General features: G+C 36.8%; 1 protein-coding gene across 11 annotated transcripts in view; it reads right to left on the bottom strand.

Annotated features, from left to right (window-relative positions):
• The window catches only part of ARHGAP12 (Rho GTPase activating protein 12), an 80757-nt gene that overhangs the window by 23688 nt on the left and 38954 nt on the right, over positions 1–18115 (bottom strand). For 7 of the 11 annotated variants that reach the window (XM_075492520.1, XM_075492518.1, XM_075492514.1 and 4 more), the window contains exons 4-7: positions 15624–15764; positions 13957–14037; positions 5351–5476; positions 1599–1673 (exon numbers count right to left, since the gene is read on the bottom strand). In XM_075492520.1, the coding sequence (XP_075348635.1) occupies positions 1599–1673; positions 5351–5476; positions 13957–14037; positions 15624–15764 (423 nt within the window). The remainder of the gene's footprint in view (positions 1–1598; positions 1674–5350; positions 5477–13956; positions 14038–15623; positions 15765–18115) is intronic. The other 4 variants (XM_075492521.1, XM_075492522.1, XM_075492525.1 and 1 more) reach the window with 1 other exon arrangement.

The following is an 18115-nucleotide window of genomic DNA, read 5'->3' as shown; positions in this document are numbered from 1 at the left end:
AAAAAAAAAAAAAAAAGACATGTTTTCAAGGATAATAGTGTTTAGCTGGTGGTTCAGATATTACTTCAGTCCAATGGTAACTGCTACTCTTACTCAATCTAGTATCTCTGTTGGGCTGGAATGGTTTCCCAAGCCAGTCATATTATACATTATTTTCCAAACCTGATATTTTCAATAGAAGACATGAGTCCCTTCCCCCCCCCCCCCCCAAAAAAAAAAAATTAGCCCATTCTTTAGATCACTTTATTTGTGATCCATGCAGACCACCACTAACAGTCCTATGCATTGCACCCTTCTAACAAACCTTTGGCTTTAGTAAGTGGAACCGCCTGTCCCCATCTTTCACTGTGGCTAAGCAACCCATGTTACTTGCTCAAATAAATTATGGTTTTAATAAATTACTCATGGTGGAACCAGCGGGGATGCTCCAAAAGAATTATTCAGAAAAAAGTATCATAATGTCCTACTTAGCAGCAACACTAGGGGGTACTAACGGGAAAATTAATGTAATCGGGGAAAAGGAAGTGGAAAGCAAGTTAAGGATCAAAATACACAAAAATTCACCAGCTTTCTTTGTAATATTTAAATCCCAGGGGATAGCTAAAGAAAATACGGGGGGGGGGGGGGGGTGGGTGTCTGTTATCTAAAGCAGCAGTAAGTTATTCTACAAAATACAATTTTAATAATTCAAGGTCTGAGCCATATTTAAAGAAATTAGTATATATGCAGCAATAATTGCTTGTGTGTAAGGCTATCAACTATGCTTGCTTAATAAACAATGTTTATTTTATTGTGGAAAACTGTTTGAAGAGTTGTTAAGAATGGATCAGTATGAATAAACCAGAGAACTATTCCTCTGCGTGCAGAGTAAGAATGAAACAGAAGTTGCACCTTCAATGTCCTGAGCTACCTACTAAAGGGCCACTAAAAGTGATCAAGGCACATATTTCAATGCTATTGTGGTAGTTTCAAAATTTAAAAAGATAACTTCATTTTTTGAATTATTTCCCACTGCTTAAAAATAAAATGATCACATTTAAAATATAAACTGAAGCAAAAAGAAAAAAATCTGTTAAGCATTCATAATTTTAACAAGCTTAAGCTTTCCTCCCAGTAGTTATTCCACTAAATCAAAGACATAGTTCATTTATGCCAGGTCCTCTATGTCTTTTCAAGAAGATTGAAACACAAGTGAAAAAAGAAAGATATCAAATACTACAAACTATTACTGAGTACTGACAGTGAGAGATTCTCTGGAGAGGGGGAGTTTGTTTCTGCTTTTACCTTCCAAGTTGCTAGGTGAGACATGACTGTTGGAGGAAATAAACCGAGTTCTACATAATTTGACATAACTTTATTCCACAGTGAATTTTTAACTTAATCTCCTATCACAAAGCTGTATTTAAACCAAAGACATTTACATTTTTTCCTGAAAGCACAGTTGGATGCAATGCATTCCTTTTAAAATGCAAAGCCTTCAAATAGTTTTATCTCATTATTTTTCTCAATAACAAGCAGGCTTACCCTCAATTCTCTAATCATGAATAGCCCAGTTTCTACAACATCTACTTATCTATTTAAACACTTTGCATACTGACTGTGGCTTGATGCTTTGGTGAAGAAGGAGAGGATTCATTTTCAGGAAAACTGGCCTTAGAAGCAGTTGATGATTCCTATAAAATTCAAATAGGCAACATAAGTTATTATCTTTCTTACAATTATTTTAATTTTTTTTTTTACCCTAAAGACACCTTCTATTTATACACACTCACACATTACAAAAAAAAGTACTTTTTTTAAGCATTCATTATATTCTCAGATAGTTATATTATAAACCTGCTTATTAAACAGTGTTCTTAAAAGATTTACAGACAACACTTAAACTGGGTTAATTAGCACACATCCATTTGAAATAGATATTAATACATACTGTATCAGCTTAAAGCAAAGCTTTCCTCCTTATTAAGGTGCAGATTTTTTTGTATGACATTGCTATCAAATTATGAAGCACATTCATAATACTAACTTACTACAGGGCACCATGTAATAAATACCAAGATTTTAAAGAACAGATTATGTCTCTGTGTGGTTAGTAAATATAAGATTAGTGCAATAAATTGTTATACGTGTAGGAAAGCATATACCAGTTCTATTCATTTTCGTCAGTCATGATCATTAATTTCCTTAATAATCAAGCACTGAAAAATTTCTAGAGATTCAGGTTTTTGTTTCAAACTAGACAGTAACTATGAATCAAAAGAAGAAAGTACTAAATCTCTGGAAACTAGAAAATTGCCCATCTGGAACAAAAAAGGCATGTGCATTTCCTCTGAAGTAATGATTGCTTTGCACAAATACACCGCTTGAAAATCTGGTAAAGAATTGCAAACAGAAGAAAAACATCACTTGTTCTCTGCTACTGTTAACACATTTCTCCCCCTCCCTCTTTTTAATTCCCTTGCTCTCCCAAATTCTCCCAGATTTTGGGAGAGCCAAATTCAAGCTCTCCCAAATTCAGTTTGCATTTCCAGCATTACATAACACTCTGCACACCCGTGCTTTAAAATGCACTTGCAAATCTACCTACAGAAGTTGTCCACTAGTTCTTTTAGTAGCATAACAACAGAGACCATTAGCATTCCTAAGAACAGCCTAAATGTTCCATGTTTTCAGATGTCCTAGGGGAAAAAAGATGTTCAAATTAAGGAAATCAACGTTGTCCCTCCCAGGAAGGTATTTCTTCTTCTGCTTACCAAGTTTTTTAGCTGATGGCTATATACAGATATGTGCCACAGCTGATAAACAGTTAACAAGTACATTTGATATCATCAAATTCTCATCAGCCATGGCAACCCATACTCTCACTCTGACACAATTCAAGCACTCTTTTGACTGGCCTATCTTCATAGAATTGAGTTGTGTTGTTTTTTTCCAGGAAAAACAAATAAGGAAAATAAAAAGAAAACAGCTTCCCTAGGAGTCAGCTACAAAGCTAACTTGGGGTTGATGTGCCTATCCAGCTAAATGTCAGCTGTTTTTCTTTCTATTACATTCTGAATTTGAGATAGCTTTCATACACTAAGCAGCTCTGGAACAAGAAGTCTAGTATTTGTGGTCATGAACTATTCCCTTTTCATATACTAATTTAAAGCAGTATATGTAACAGTGTGCCTGCCAGTGGTAATAAAACAGGTGCATCAATGCACTAAACAAAATTTGTCTTTCTACAAAACACTAGTTTATTGCTCCACTACACATTTTTAATTTTCTTAAAGCATTAACATTGTGCTTTATATGAACCATACAGTCTCCTCAACATTAACAAATGCACGCTGCCTGCATGTTTTGAAGCTGTTAAAAGAACTTTAAGCTACTGACTTAGACTTTAGAAGTGTGCCTCATACATACAGTTTCTTTTAGTTATTACATTAGATATATGTACATTTGCACGTTTGCTACACTAAGTTTAAGGTCTTGGTATTTTAACACTGCATCTTGAAGAAAAGTAAACAGCTCCCCTTATTCAATGTTTTACAAGAGCTTCTTCATTCAGTGCAGCACTACATAAAGGTCGTCCCAAAACAGAAGTAAATCTTATGCCAAAAAATGAAAAGATAAGTCTTCCTTTAAAAGGAGGGCCAAAACTTACGCTATCTCCAACAGCACTGTTCAAACCTGTGAAGTGTAAACTGCACATGAGGCTAGAAGTGTCCACTCAGCTTTGATTTACCAGGGCTCCGTCGAGGCTGTCTCTCATGCAGTGCCACAACACGCTCGGTACAGAAGGATGCGTGAGGAGGAGTCGGGCCGGGAGAGGAGCAGCAGAGGGACCTCAGCATCGCTCGAGCTAAACTAACGTGCATAGGTGTAAAGTCTCCAGCCAAGCACGGTCCACTGCCTCCTCAGCACCACGTACGATATATTCTAAACTGACAGCTCAAAAGCTTAATATCAAATCCAATAAATCCTATTCTGAGGAACTAAGTCAACTCATGACAGCCCACTCTCCTATACTCCATTTCAACAAGGAAAGCCATTAAAATGTACCAGAAACAACAGGTCGAGCAACTAACATTCTGGGCAGCAGATCCATTTCCATTACAACTTACTGTTTTGTCCATTTAAGTTTGTCTTTGACATCTGCAATCACACAGGCCCACTTGTAGGCTTTTCTCCGTACTCCCAAATCTACATTCATTTCATTTTTCCCTGTATCTTTAGAAAAAGGGAGCTTACAACACCATTTCCTGGTATCTCATTCTGAGTAGTCTGTGCTAAGATTTTGGCATTACAAAGTATTTCAGTTTCCATGACTCTTGGGATGGACTGCTGCAAAGTTACAGAAACCAGCAAGTCCCCACCCTATAACACCCCTTTCAGTTCCTCCCCGCTCACATCACATCAGCTCTCCTCACCCACGGGCAGAACGTCCCAGCACAAGCAGAAACGGCTGGCACAAACATCAAACCCAAGAGAGACAGGCAGAAAGAGCACAAGGGAAAGGCTCCATCTCCTTGTTGGCCTAAACAGCATCTGTTACTGTACAGCCCAAAACCGACTATCAAGAGCACGCCCTAAGAACTGGCAGAAAGCAGCTCCTGTCGTTACTGACCTGCAGCTCTTTTCAGACTGAACTCCCAACTCAGCCCTGGAGGGGACCAAAGCCAAGTGTTTCAGCACTTCCAGTACTGTCCTCTGTCCTCCAGTAACAGTATTACAACCCTGCTGTAACCACACACGACTTTTCCTCTTTACTTGAGATATTACAGTGGAGATCATCGGAACAGTCATTAAAGGGATAAATCCACTATATAATACTACTACTTCTATCTCTAAAGCATTACTTCTGTCTTTAAAGCATAATTTTTACTTTAGCAAGTGCAACTTATTTCAATTCTGTGAAGATTTCAATTATTCATCTGCAATCTTTCAAGTGTATTCCTACCTGGTGTTTCCTACAATTACAACATTCAGGCGAGAAATATCACTATACCTTACATGAGAACCTCACCCACATCCATAATTCTTGAATTCAAACCCTAATTACACTTCATAGCCTAAACTGAATTGGGAGATTCCCAGTTATAAGTAAAATGGCTGTACACACCAAACCCTGAACTAACACTAGTTAAAATACTTCAAGGATAACAAGAAAAGAACTACGACTCACAAAGTAACAGTAGTAAAGTTATCAAACAGCTCTTGGTTTTGCTGAATGTTATATACAATGATACAACAGAAAATAAGAAAAATGAGATTTCAGAAATTCATGCGTACTCATTTGTTAGATTAAACACTTCACACATAAGAAACAGCTGGTATTCCAGCATGCTGTTTAACTTGCTCCTACCTTATCGTTGGTGTCCAACACAATTGTGCTGTGCCTCCATTTTGTTAAAACTATTGGTTCTTGTAGCCTCCTGTCCAGACTCCTACTCTTTATTATATCTCTCTGCTGCTGTGGTGAAGCATTGTACTAAAGAAGAGAAAAATCAGGCTATAAGTAGAATATAATTCATGCAAACAAGACCTGGACATACCATTCATACACCTTAACAGTGCAAACTTTTAGATTCCTGATGTCACCCAAGGGTGTGAAAATAGCCTTGGTTTTATTTTGCATTTAGTCTTCAGATCTGCCCTTTCTTCTGTAGTCCTCTCCAAGGCAGTAACTAAGACTGGCCTGTCAGGACAATGCTTTCCCTCGGCAAATAGATGTTTGATTTCTTGTGCAACAGATTACTGCTGGTTTTGCAACAAACCAGCATACTGAGAACCACCAAGGAATTAGAATAAATACAAGATTAAACATTCACTCTTCATATTGCACTGAGAGTACTCTACCACCTGTCCAGCTCTTGGGTAAGGAAAGGAAAACCCTGTTGTCCTGCAGTAAGGCATTTATATTGAGAGTTATGATTGTTTGGATACAATTCTCTTTGACCCAAAGGTTTGGGATGCCTAGGAGAGGAGACACGGGGGTGAGCACTTGCTTTTTCAGAATAATCACATCAAAATACTTATAAAAGGATTTGCTGGTGTGGAATGTACATAAGCATGGAAAAATAAGTATTTAGCAGGGAATAATTTTAATACTCAGCAGAGCTTAAAGGAGAGAATGGATTTATAACATAGGTTTTCTAATAACTCAAGAGCATCCAAAGATGCACAGGCTGAGAAAATGTGAAAGCCAGGAGAAGGACCCAGCATTTAATTAGATCTCAGCATTGCAACATACTTATTAGTAGCATTGCCATTTTAAATCATCACCACCGCCACTGAGGTAGCATTAGAAAGAATTATAAAAATATTTCAAACAAAGTTTAATACTGAAAATACAACATCAATGCATGGTGGTGTGGTGTTTTGGTTTTTTAAGTCATTCGAAATCTCACTCTTTCTATTCAGCGTCAGAAGACTAAAATCTGCACATAGAAAGAAACATAAGGCAGCATTTGTGGAGTCATGTAAAAGACTAGAATCTACTGGGTAAGAAGTAACAAAGGAAAGTGCTCTTTTTCTTTAAGAAGGCTAAAGCAATAATCTTTGTAAGCACACTGAATTCTACAGTTTTGCTAGTGATTCCTACTGTAAGCTTGGAGCCTCAGGTCTTCAAAGACAGAATAACCTATACCTACACATACCAATGAAGCATGGCAAGGTTTAACCTAAATAACATAAATATTAAATTTAGGCTAAACTGCATAATGCAGTTACATTTATAGCCCAAATAAAGAATCAGCATTATTACTGCCATGGCAGACACTATGCTTGTGTTAGCTTTGTATTTTACTATGAATAGAGTTAATGCTCCAGTAAGTCAATAGATGCTTAAAATGTAAATGGTAACTTCAGTGTTTTATTAAATTATTTCAATACGCACAACAGTAGCAAAATACGCTCAAGTAAATACATCTTGCAGTACTGAGAATAAAATTTGGTCGTTCATGCACAGACAGAAATGAATTGGTTGTCACTGTAGAGATTAACTTCTGAGACTGCACTGACTTTGTATTGGGTTCAGCACATTTACTCTCACATGACAACTGCTTCCTTACAATAGTGAGATTTAAGCAACTCTCAGATTGTTCCCATGTTAAATCAAAGCTGAACCATCATTCATGCTGCAAGGCAGCTTACTTTCTTGTTATGAAGTATCCACTCAGCAGATGCTCCTACAACTCAACCTGTGTCAGCAGGCTAAGCAATATGCAGCAAAATTGCCGTATTACAACTAAAATCTAAACAATTTTCAGTGAAACTATGTCTGTATCACAGAAGGTTGCCACAAACCACATTCCTTGTAGCAGTTCTAAAGCATTTAAGTGAGCAATTCAAATACATTTCTTGCTATGAAACAGAACCATTTATTTCAGAAATATACATACACACTTCAGTGACCCTGGTGAATATTATTAATGGAAATGCTCCACGCACTTTCCATTTGATTAACTCGAAGAATTTAAGTTTAAACAGTCAAAGACTCATTTTAAAGTAATTTTCCTTGAATTCAAATCTATATGAAGAGTTGGGATATAGGCACAAGCCTAATTACAAGTGATCTATATTTAAAAGGTGCCTTTGATACCATCACAAGCCACCAGGATTCAACTTAGCTAACAGACAACCCCATCCTGAAGCAGAAAGGGCCTGTAAAGTAATATGAAATTCTAGTTTTACAAAACTTTTAACAAGAAAGGAAAGAAACAGTATGTGGAACTCATTAACAAAGCACTGCTAACAACCCAGAACACTGAGCCATGTGTCTTAGCAGCTTAAATAATTTGCATTGGTGATACAAACAGCGTTAGTAAACTAACAAGTCTTCAAAAGGAACATTTGACATTTTTTACCCCCTTTTTTCACAATAGAGGTGTCAAGTAAACATTTTTTGCTCAAACATTTATGGAGTTGGGGGAGGGTGTTTGTTTTATTCATTACAAATAGTGGAACACACTACTAACGGGGGAAAAAAAAAAGAAAAAAAAAGAAAGCTTGTGTATTTCTGGGCTCAAGACAAGCCTCTACTTTTAAAATAAATGCATTGATCTGTGATGCCCAAAGAGAATCAAAGTGAGATACAGATACTGCTTCGGACTCTGCATTATCCAACTGAACCAGCCATCCTCTAGATTGGGTAGAGTCCACTGGCTAGAGAGAAGCGGCCAGAGCTTTCAGTGACCAGGCCAGATGCCTACACTCCTGCCACTCTCTGGTCTGCTCCGCCAGCACCACCCAGTCCTCCTTGGTCAAAAAGCCTTACAGAACAGTTTCAGGCCGGATTAATTTATTGACACTCTAAAGGACTCCTACATGCAGAGCTGTTGTCTCTCCTACAGGTATTTGCAATGATATTTCCCACTGTTTATCAGCAACAATAAGCAACCAGGTTGGGCTCTCCTTCCCTCACCCAAAATCATGTTTTTACATAACTCTAAAGCAGGCTTTCTATGCCTAAACCTCAGTGTAATCTTCAAGACAGAGATCAGGCAAGAGCCATACACCCAGTAAAACCGACCCATTCTAGACTACACGTTGCTTGGTAGGACGATCTCTGCGACATCATGTGCCTTAACATTGCACCCAAAGGAGATGCTATTGTTTTCTTAATTCTAAAGCTTTTGATAATGTAGCACAGAACTCCAAACATGCCCATTACTGCTCCTTGAAAATACTCCACAAACTCAAAAACTTGTCCCATTACATTAACCCCTCCGGCACATCACCTCACTTTGCTCCCCATTTCATTGGGAACATCTCCTGTCAGGAAGGGAGGACATGAGCAAGTTGTTCGTACTCTTGACTGCATGCACCAAGTAACGCTGACTTCTTGTTATAACAGCTCTTGGCGCAGGGTAAGGACACCAGTGGTGTAAATTTAGTTCACAGGGGGTTATTTTCATTGCTGAATTCGCCCAATGCCTTCACCAGCTACTTAAAAGCCTCCTTTGCCTTAGTATAAAAATTTCTAACCCTCTCAACTGGCCAAGTGATTTATATTTAATTTTAACCTGATACATTGCATGGCTCAAGGCTCTGTCCTAGCCTAATTGTGACTGAAATAAATATAACACCTCTGAGTTATTTGTAGCAGTTGTCCCCATTCTTATGGAGATGACACAGATCTGTCAGCTTTAAGAAAAAGAAAAGAAATATTTTTCTTCGTTTGCATTAACAACACCCTCAGCCAGATGAAAGGAACTGGGTGGATGAAGGGAGAAAAGAGTGAAACTTGGTAAAGACCAGAAGTGAAGCATTTTACTCTACATTCTTGCAGTCAGAGATTAAAACAACAGCACTTAAAAATATCCTGAAATCCTAGTACCTTTACATACTCTACCATATTATTTGCAGTTGTTCCAATAGACTGTCTGAAATAAAAGAATTTTAAAAAAAAAAATTAACGTTGCCTCAGAACAAAACCACTCTCCAGAGCTACTGCTGCCATTGGCTTTGAATCAACTTTCTGGTGCTGTGATTGACTTAACACCTCTTACAGGTTTTGCTTTTCTGATCAACTAAATCCATTACACACTTTTCTTAATCTACATAAATAAAAGAAAAAAAGAATTTTTGTCTTTAAGGATTTTATCCCTACCCCTTCCCTTCCTTTCTTTAGAGAAAGAAGGCTCCTCATTCTCTGCCATAGGACATGTGGGTGGCAGCAGTTGGAGGCATCAGCTGCACTGAAGGAACAGAGCCTATGGAGAACGAGGAGACCACTGGGACAAGCAGCTGGACCTTGAACGTAGAAGTGACTGAGAGACACTTCTGTATAACCCACTTCGCTCAGTTTGCTGCCTTGCACATCCACTGCTTCACCTTCTAACCCTCAGAATCACTAAGACTGCTGATCTTTGAAGAAGCGCTCCAAGTCAGCACCGAGTCAGCACAGGCCCTGCTGCTTGCCCAAGCAAAAACTGGAGACACTTTCCCACCTCTCTTCTTATTTGGGAGGAGGGGAGAGGTGTAGGAACCACCAAACACCAGGACAAATGAGGAAGACCAGATGAGGCCTCTTGGGACACAAATATACACATTAAAGACAAAAAAAATTCTGACTACCTTCTGAGACGTGTCTCAGGTTTGTCATATCACCTGCACTTTTGTCCTTAAAAACAACAAACTCTAGATTCTCACATCAGCTGAGACGGTCTCAACTTTCTCTGAGCAATCCCAAATTTTATGTCAAGACTGTGAAGATTATTCACTATTGCTAACGATACTGTTTAGTGCATTGACTTACAGTAGATACGAGTGCCAACACACATGATGTGTTACCTCAAATCAAATAGCACTGCTCAGAACAAAACAGTTGACATTGACCATAAGACAACCAAGACCCTGTTTACACATTCTGATCTTTATTTTCTTTCACCATTTGATTGCATGATATCTTCTTGATATTACCAGCATCATGTTTTATTGTAATTTTTCATACAGCATGTTCTGCTTGACAGCATTCAGGTCTCCAGCAGGAAAATCATTCACCTGAGTATCAGAATTGAGGCCCCTGAGCTCCATCCAACTCAGTGTTGACAGTGCACAGAGTGAATTAACAGACTGCTGGTCTCCTAAGACAGCCAAAAACGAAGCTCCTCTACCTAGCGACTCCTCTCTAGATACAGTGAGGGCAGCTAATGCTGCAGGAACTTCTGAGAAGCTAAAAGCATAACTGCAATATCAGTCTGTAAATATTAACGCCAAAACTATGAGTTCACTCCAGGTGCTTATAGTATAAGCATTTTCTTTCAAAGTTTACTCTTGGATCAGACAGCTCGGTCAGAGGATGGCCAATCCTCGTGTTGTTACGCCAGATACCAGCCTAGGAACACATATTGAAAATTTGAGAGACCATTAATTGGTATCTCTCATTTTTTTTAGGTTTATCTCTCTTCCTTCCCTTTGAGCTACTTATTCAATATTTATTACACAGTTTTCCTCGCCTTTTTGTTACTTTGATAGATTACCTTTTTTAAACTTCAGAAATTGGAGAGTTCTCATTCCTGAGATAAATTTAACTTCCCCCCCCCCTTAATACAGATTTCTCATTTGCTTGAATTATAAAACTCATATTAGAAAACTACTAGGTTTCTAGAATACGTTTGTAGCCTCTTTCAACATGATTTAGATATTACTCATTCACTACATAGGAAATAAACATATTTTATCATAGTGAACTATGCAAAACTTATTTGCTGTTTACTATTTCTTTTTTTAATAATTGGCAAGAACCCATAACTGAATGCAGCAGAATGCATGGGAGAAAAAACGCAAAGTCTTTTGCGAGATGTAGTACAAATTATGGTTGAAGATTATCCGTTTTAAAGAATAATTCAGTACGTTCTTTTGTTTCACTGCAAAAAGCTGGGTCACACTCATCATGAGCCTTAATAGACTTTTCAGCAGTTGTCAAAGCTAATCCATCTAAGAAGTCATTTTTAGCCAGATGCATTCAGCTATTCCTACATGTTATTTAAATATACATGACTGGAGGGCTTTCTATGAGACTGTCTAAAGTAATTTGTTTTGTAACTGCCCCCCGCAACGTATACCCTCACAATTTTTAACACACATACAAGAACACTGGAAGTGTTATTCCCAAGCATGTTCACATTTACAGTTAATGCTATAACAGTGAAGATTTTTAATGTTACACTATTAGCTCAGCTAATGTGCCATTTCCAGAAACCTTCAGACAATTTTTAATTCTAATGAAGTCCAGATTAAGAACCATCTAACAAAAGGATTCTCTTCTTTTTCTGGTTTAACAGCATTACATGATCATGCTATTCCATCACTTTATTTCACAACAAATTTTGGAAGGCAATATCTGAACTAAATACACTGGGAAATAACTGACCAAGAGTAGGGGTTTTTTCCTAGTAACTTAATTTTAATTTAAACAAGAGTTATAATGCTGAAGTCTTTCTACAGTTTTCTCTCACCACTCATGAGAGTTTTCAATATAGTTTATTTTTCTTCAAAGCAGTTCTGTGGTCTGTCATCTTTCCAATTCATTTGTTCCTAACCACTTTCGGAACCACCTTCAGTAAGATTTTGAGAGACTCACCTTCAGTCACACTTCAATTACTCACAAGTGTAACATCTCTGCTGTATGTTCTTCAGATATATAGTTACATAAACTAGCTAAATCTTTTGCTGAAATATTTAATCTATTCCACAGCGTTTAAAGTTAAAAGCTAAAGATTTCTGGAAATACATAGGCTCTTGGACCATGAATCCAAGAGTCAATTGCTCATTTACTTCTGTTAACCTTATATTTGCTGCCACCCAAGACTTACTAGTTTCAAGAAGGAATTAAAGAGTACATTATGCCCAAATGGTTCATGAGAAATAATTTTCAAGGAAAATTTGTAACAGTAGTATGTGATGATTTTCATATAAACAAGAACTAAAGCATATCAGATCACAAACACTGAAACAGAGGCTATATTTCATTCTGTAGGTGTCTATTGATACAATGGAGCTCAGATGTTTGTTTAGAACCACTAGAATATCATGCACTAACACACAAATACTAGAGCCTATCCCTTTATGCTAATATGCCTCAGGTAACAGTTCTGGATTATCTTTGTGACTTATTGTAGTTGGATTAAAGCCAACTTAATTTGCTATTTAGTTCAAATCTAAACCCAACATATTTTAGTGGAAAGCAACTTCTTCACAGTCAAAACTGTCTGCATTGCAGAAGTCACAGAATGAAGTACCCAAGACATTATTTCCCCAAATTAACTTCAATTATACATACTGAACTAACAATTGCTTCTGGTAAAACCTGGTGTAGCAGATTTTCAGACTTCTGATTAATCTAATAGCTAATCAATAGCTAAGCAGCTTTTAAAACTAATAGTTACAGATTATATTGTTAGGTTTATGTATGTTACAAAATTTAAGTTATCGAACACGCCAGACCAACATTGGAGAATTCACAGAGCTAACTCAACTCTTCAGTGACTCAGATACAAATTCTTTTACTGATGTAACAAAGCAGTCTAGTATATAGCTTCATTCATAAATTTCAATGTAAATATTTTCTCACAAATATTATGAAAGCACTATATATATTAAGGTTGCTCCTTTCTAAGTGGAAGTGACTTAGGACACCGATTTTTGGACTGATGAAACAATAATTGAGAAACATGCTCTTTCATATACTTATACACACAATTCTGTGGGTTTTTTATTTTATGGTCACCTTACTATGTAGCATTGAACAAACATCCTAATAGCAGGAAAGACTTGTACAACTGCATCATTATGACAAATATCCTATAGTTTTTCAAAGTGAAAATAAGAATTAAAGAGTATTAGGTACATCCTCAGACCACCAAGTGTCCCTGGCTCTGTCACTTTCCTACAACTTCCTATTTTCATTACAAAATCAATAAATTCCAGAACATACTTCTGGTGAAACTGTGTCATCCTCAGAGACACCACAAAACTCTGCTGAAACTTGTTTTTCAACACCTGTCTGTATAAGGTGTACAAGACAGGTGTTGAAAAAACACTTAAATCGCCAAATTCAAATTCATGACAGAAAAATAATGCATTTTGGAGAGTACTAAAAATAGACTACAGTTTCTCAGGAACATTTTTTAGTAAAAAACCTTCTTTTTTCCTATAGAGGTTTTCTTTATCACAGCCAAAATCACAGATATTATTCTGCAGCCTTGCATGAAAAGCTCAGTTCAGCAAAGATACAAGATCTTCCTTGACATCTGAATAGTTACATGCATCCATTTTTCATGTCCTTCAGTAAATTTTTTTTCTCTTCACAATCAGAAATTCCACAATAATGCAAGAAAAAAAAACCAAGTGCAATATATTAAGTCCTCTTGTTGTGAATAACTCTCGTTAAAGGCCTCATAGAACATTTATTGAGGAAGCGGGGAAAGCCCCAAGTTGTCAAAATTTCTTTTTTAGGTCACTTACCTTAGGTAACTCCCATTCTGATCGGGAACCATCAGCACTGTAGTAGTATGGTCTACCTTGTTCATCTGCGTGTTTTATCCACTGTAGAAAGAAATGTGATGATAGGAAATGTAATCAGAGTGACAGTCGTAATATAGTAAATCTCTGATACTTGGGATTTAAAGTTAATTTTTAATAAAGTGCCATCCACTTGAGCAGTGTCTAGTGCTCCATTAACTAACCATGGTTAGTTAGCAATGACAGCACAGTTTTCAGCTTCCTGAATTATGTTTACTAGTATTTTTTCCTTCTGTAACTCCTCAGAAAATAGTCCTGCAATATCACAAAAGACATTGTGATAAACAGATATTTTTGAAGATGGCATATCTCCCTCTTATCAACATTACAATGTCAGTTTAAGGAGGCACAATCTTTGCATCCGATCTGTGTAAGGATTTTATACATAAAACTACAGAATTACAAGAAGCTCAACCAGCAACTGCTGATAATTTAAGAGATAATTGCACTTGTTGTACAGCTCTGTTTTAAAAACATCAACAGGAACATGAGATGCAGTTCCTAAATAAATCATGAAGAAGATAAAATAATTTCTGTAACCTCTATAAGCAACTCCCACAATCAAAAGAGGTAAAACTATGACAACTGTGACTAGTTATACAGAAAGGAAAGAACTGTAACGAGCAGAAGTCTACAAGATCGCACAAAAATATGCACAAAAACACTCACAGCGAGACTCTTGGGTCAAGCAGGTTTCACAAGATTGCCTGTTTGTCATAGGAAACACTGTTTTCTATCAGTCCCAGTGTACTTTTAGAAAAAAAGTTTGCATATTTGACAAAACATAAGTATGTGCTCTACAGATGTTTAGCAGAAAGATTAAGCAGGATAAAATTCCAAAACTGACATAAAACTCAATTATTTAAAAACTTCTTTCAAAAAAAGCTTGTATACATCAACGGAAGAAGAGTTGGTGCTACAATACAGTAAATAAACTACTGTTTCAATGAACACTTTTTGAAGTTAAAAAAACACAATGCAACTTCAGTGAACAATTAGAAAAATGGACTGCTTTACAAATATAAACAAATATTGTCATTTATCCTACGTAGAAGAAATTTTTATGACGTGCCCAGAATCACAGTAAGTTGTCAGTAGCAATTAGATAATTAGAATAGAACATAAATCTGCTGATACAGCTGTAGTTTAAGGAGTTTGTCTACATCTGAAAGCAGTACTGAAAATCTCTAGAAAAGTAAAGGATGAAACTGATAAAGCAGCATTATTTTCAGTTCGAAACCATCCTAACTGGAAGGCCTATGTATACAAGAACAGCCCTTAAAAGACAGTAAGAAAACCATTATATTGGTATGAAGTTCATTCCTGAAGTGTAACCAAGAGGATGGGGGAGGGTGGGAATTGAAAAAATTATACATGACATGTTCATTTAATATAATCTGATACCCAGTTGGAAATAAGAAAATTTTTTCTTAATAGTAATGAACATACATAAGAAAAAAGTCAGTTCAGTTGCTAAAGTTTCGTGCATATTTAAAAAACAAAAGCAGATACTGCTGAGGTATGCTTTTCTCTTCTAGCGAAATCTGCATTTCTAACAGTGAATTAGTGGAAAAGATTTAGAACACGTGACAAGAAGAAGGAAAAAGTACCTTTTCATTAGTATAGTCATTGGTATATAAGGTTTGACCATGTTCATCCAACTCTTCTGACCAACCCTTTGGAGGAGAACCATACTGACTATCTGACTGGCTGTAACAAGAACTGTGGTCGTTTTCTTCTGATGAAAGATGCTACAAGTAGTCAGAAACATACAAGGCAGTTTTGAGAATGAAAGCGCTTTAAAATCTGAAAGATCAAAGATTATTTGACTAGAAAGAGAATAGTAATAAATTGCAGGGAGTTCACATTTTTATATCTTACATCAGAGAATGAGATGCATTTTTACAGTACAGAAATACTTGATAATTGCTAGGCAATTTACAATATTTTCAGAACAACTGGTTTGTATTGATACAATTGTTTTAATTCTACTATACAAGATTGCAGCTACTCAAATTAAAACTCCATTTTTTTTGCCAATCTAAATTTTATTCCCAGATTTACATTACTGAATGATGAAGAGAGTTAGCTTTAGTAATCTGCATCGCCCCAAAAAACCTGGGAGACCTGCTACCTTCATTTTCTGGCAACATCCCATCTTTCATAACTAAATCCTTTTCTTCCCTTCCCAAATAGTATCTGGAAATACAATAATCGTTAAGGACAACTTGAATCTCCAGTTGCACCTTGGTAGGTCCCAGCACTTTACAGTACTTGTGCAATGCATCCTAAAATATTAGGAATTTCCACTCTCCTCCTTCCAACTCTGATACACGTGACAATGAGCAACGCAAAAGCAAGGCTTTCTACCAGGCAGAGCTAGCTGAGGTGAAAGATTATTTTCTGAAGGTAGAAGTGAATTATAATGTAAGGAACAAGTTTGACATGTGAAGTAGAAAAAAGATTTTGCACGCACACGTCAGTTTCTGTTCCCTTGTACATTTTGTTCATCTCCTTGCTAACATACTGTAGTTATTACTCAAAGCATCCATTCCGTGCATAAAAAAAAAAAAATTTCCCTGCATTCATCTCCCACAACAATATTTCTATGCTAGAGCCTCCTGAGGAATTCAGTGCAGATTTCCTTTCACACCATTTCAGATCCTCGGCTAGCAGGCGGCATAACACTTAAGAGGGAACACATCCTGCTATTCAGAAATGATGAGAGTTAAATATTGATTAAGGTTCAATAGCACAAGTATAAGGATTTTGAGGAAAACTATAGAGCAGGAAAAAGGCAGAATTTCAGTTTTAAACTAGGAAAAAACCTCTCCTGAAAAGCTTAAATCTTACCAAAGAACATCCAGGTATCAGAAACTCACCTGAGTTTCTGATAAAGTTTTTAAAAGTCAGTATTTTTAGAGACTACATGTTCAGTGACATTTCCAAATGATTATTACATAGGTTTTTCGTTTTACCTTTCCGAGTAGCTTACGTTTGCATGACACAAACTCCCTACGCTGACACAAGCCAGCTTACCAAGCACAGCAAAACTCATGGGAAATTTTTGGGTCGTTAACAAAGTAACATGAAAAACATAAGTGTCCTCGACAGCCTATGGAATTGTGAGCATCTAAACTATGGATTAAACAATGTCACCTCTTGCACGTGGGGTAACATGAAATTCCGAAGTGCCAATTTCTAATGACTTGGGCAAAAAGTCTTCAGTCCCATTTTTACACTTGAAGAATTAAGACTGAGGAGTTGATAGGAGTGCTATCGGCCCCATTTGAACTACTGTTTTATAAGATAGCTATATTGTATACACATTTAAATTTACATTATGTTTTAATGGTTAAATATTTAACTGCATTGACATTTGTTCAAAGTAGACGACTTTGGACATTTTTATTACTACTATTAACAGGAATTATGACTGAATAACATAATGCATTTGTATTTGCCTCTTCCAAGAAACTCCTGATACTGAGGAAGCACTGTACACACATAAAACTAAAGAGATAACTTAAAAATGAAAATTCTCCTAGAAAAACCACTGTTGTTCAGTAAGAACGACTGTTAATGTGTCTATCTGTAAGGCACCCATATAATAGTAGTCTTGACGTTTCAAGGCTTAACTAATCTCACATACCATACAACGTAGGAATTTAGCCTTTGCAGACCTAAACTTAAAATTCTTGAGTTGTGACAAAGTTTAACAAGCCAAGGCACTCCTTGTCCCTCAGCCAGTATGAACAACTGCTAAAGCTGCATCAACAGGGGTTAGAGAACGCTAGCCAAACCATGTTCAGCAACTTTCAATTTAACTTTCAACACTTTTTGGGTATTGACTGCCTATATGCTTTTTAGGTATCGTCCATGCTTTTTCTCAGCCCCATCCCCAATTACGCTATACCACATTTAAATAAAGCCATCTGAAGCAGACAGTTGCCCAGCCTTACACCCTGTAAGAACTTTGCTGTGACACTAAAGGGAATTACAGAAAAGGTCCCCCACATCATCACTTCTACTGTCTTTCTTGGCTTTTTTCCATTTACATGGAAAACTCTTGAGGGCAGACCAGCTCATTACCCTGCATTTA

This window comes from Mycteria americana, chromosome 2 (genome assembly GCF_035582795.1).
Source record: "Mycteria americana isolate JAX WOST 10 ecotype Jacksonville Zoo and Gardens chromosome 2, USCA_MyAme_1.0, whole genome shotgun sequence".
Classification (NCBI taxonomy): Eukaryota; Metazoa; Chordata; class Aves; order Ciconiiformes; family Ciconiidae; genus Mycteria; species Mycteria americana.
Note: the sequence above shows the minus strand (reverse complement) of the source record. Positions and strands in the feature narration are given on the sequence as shown.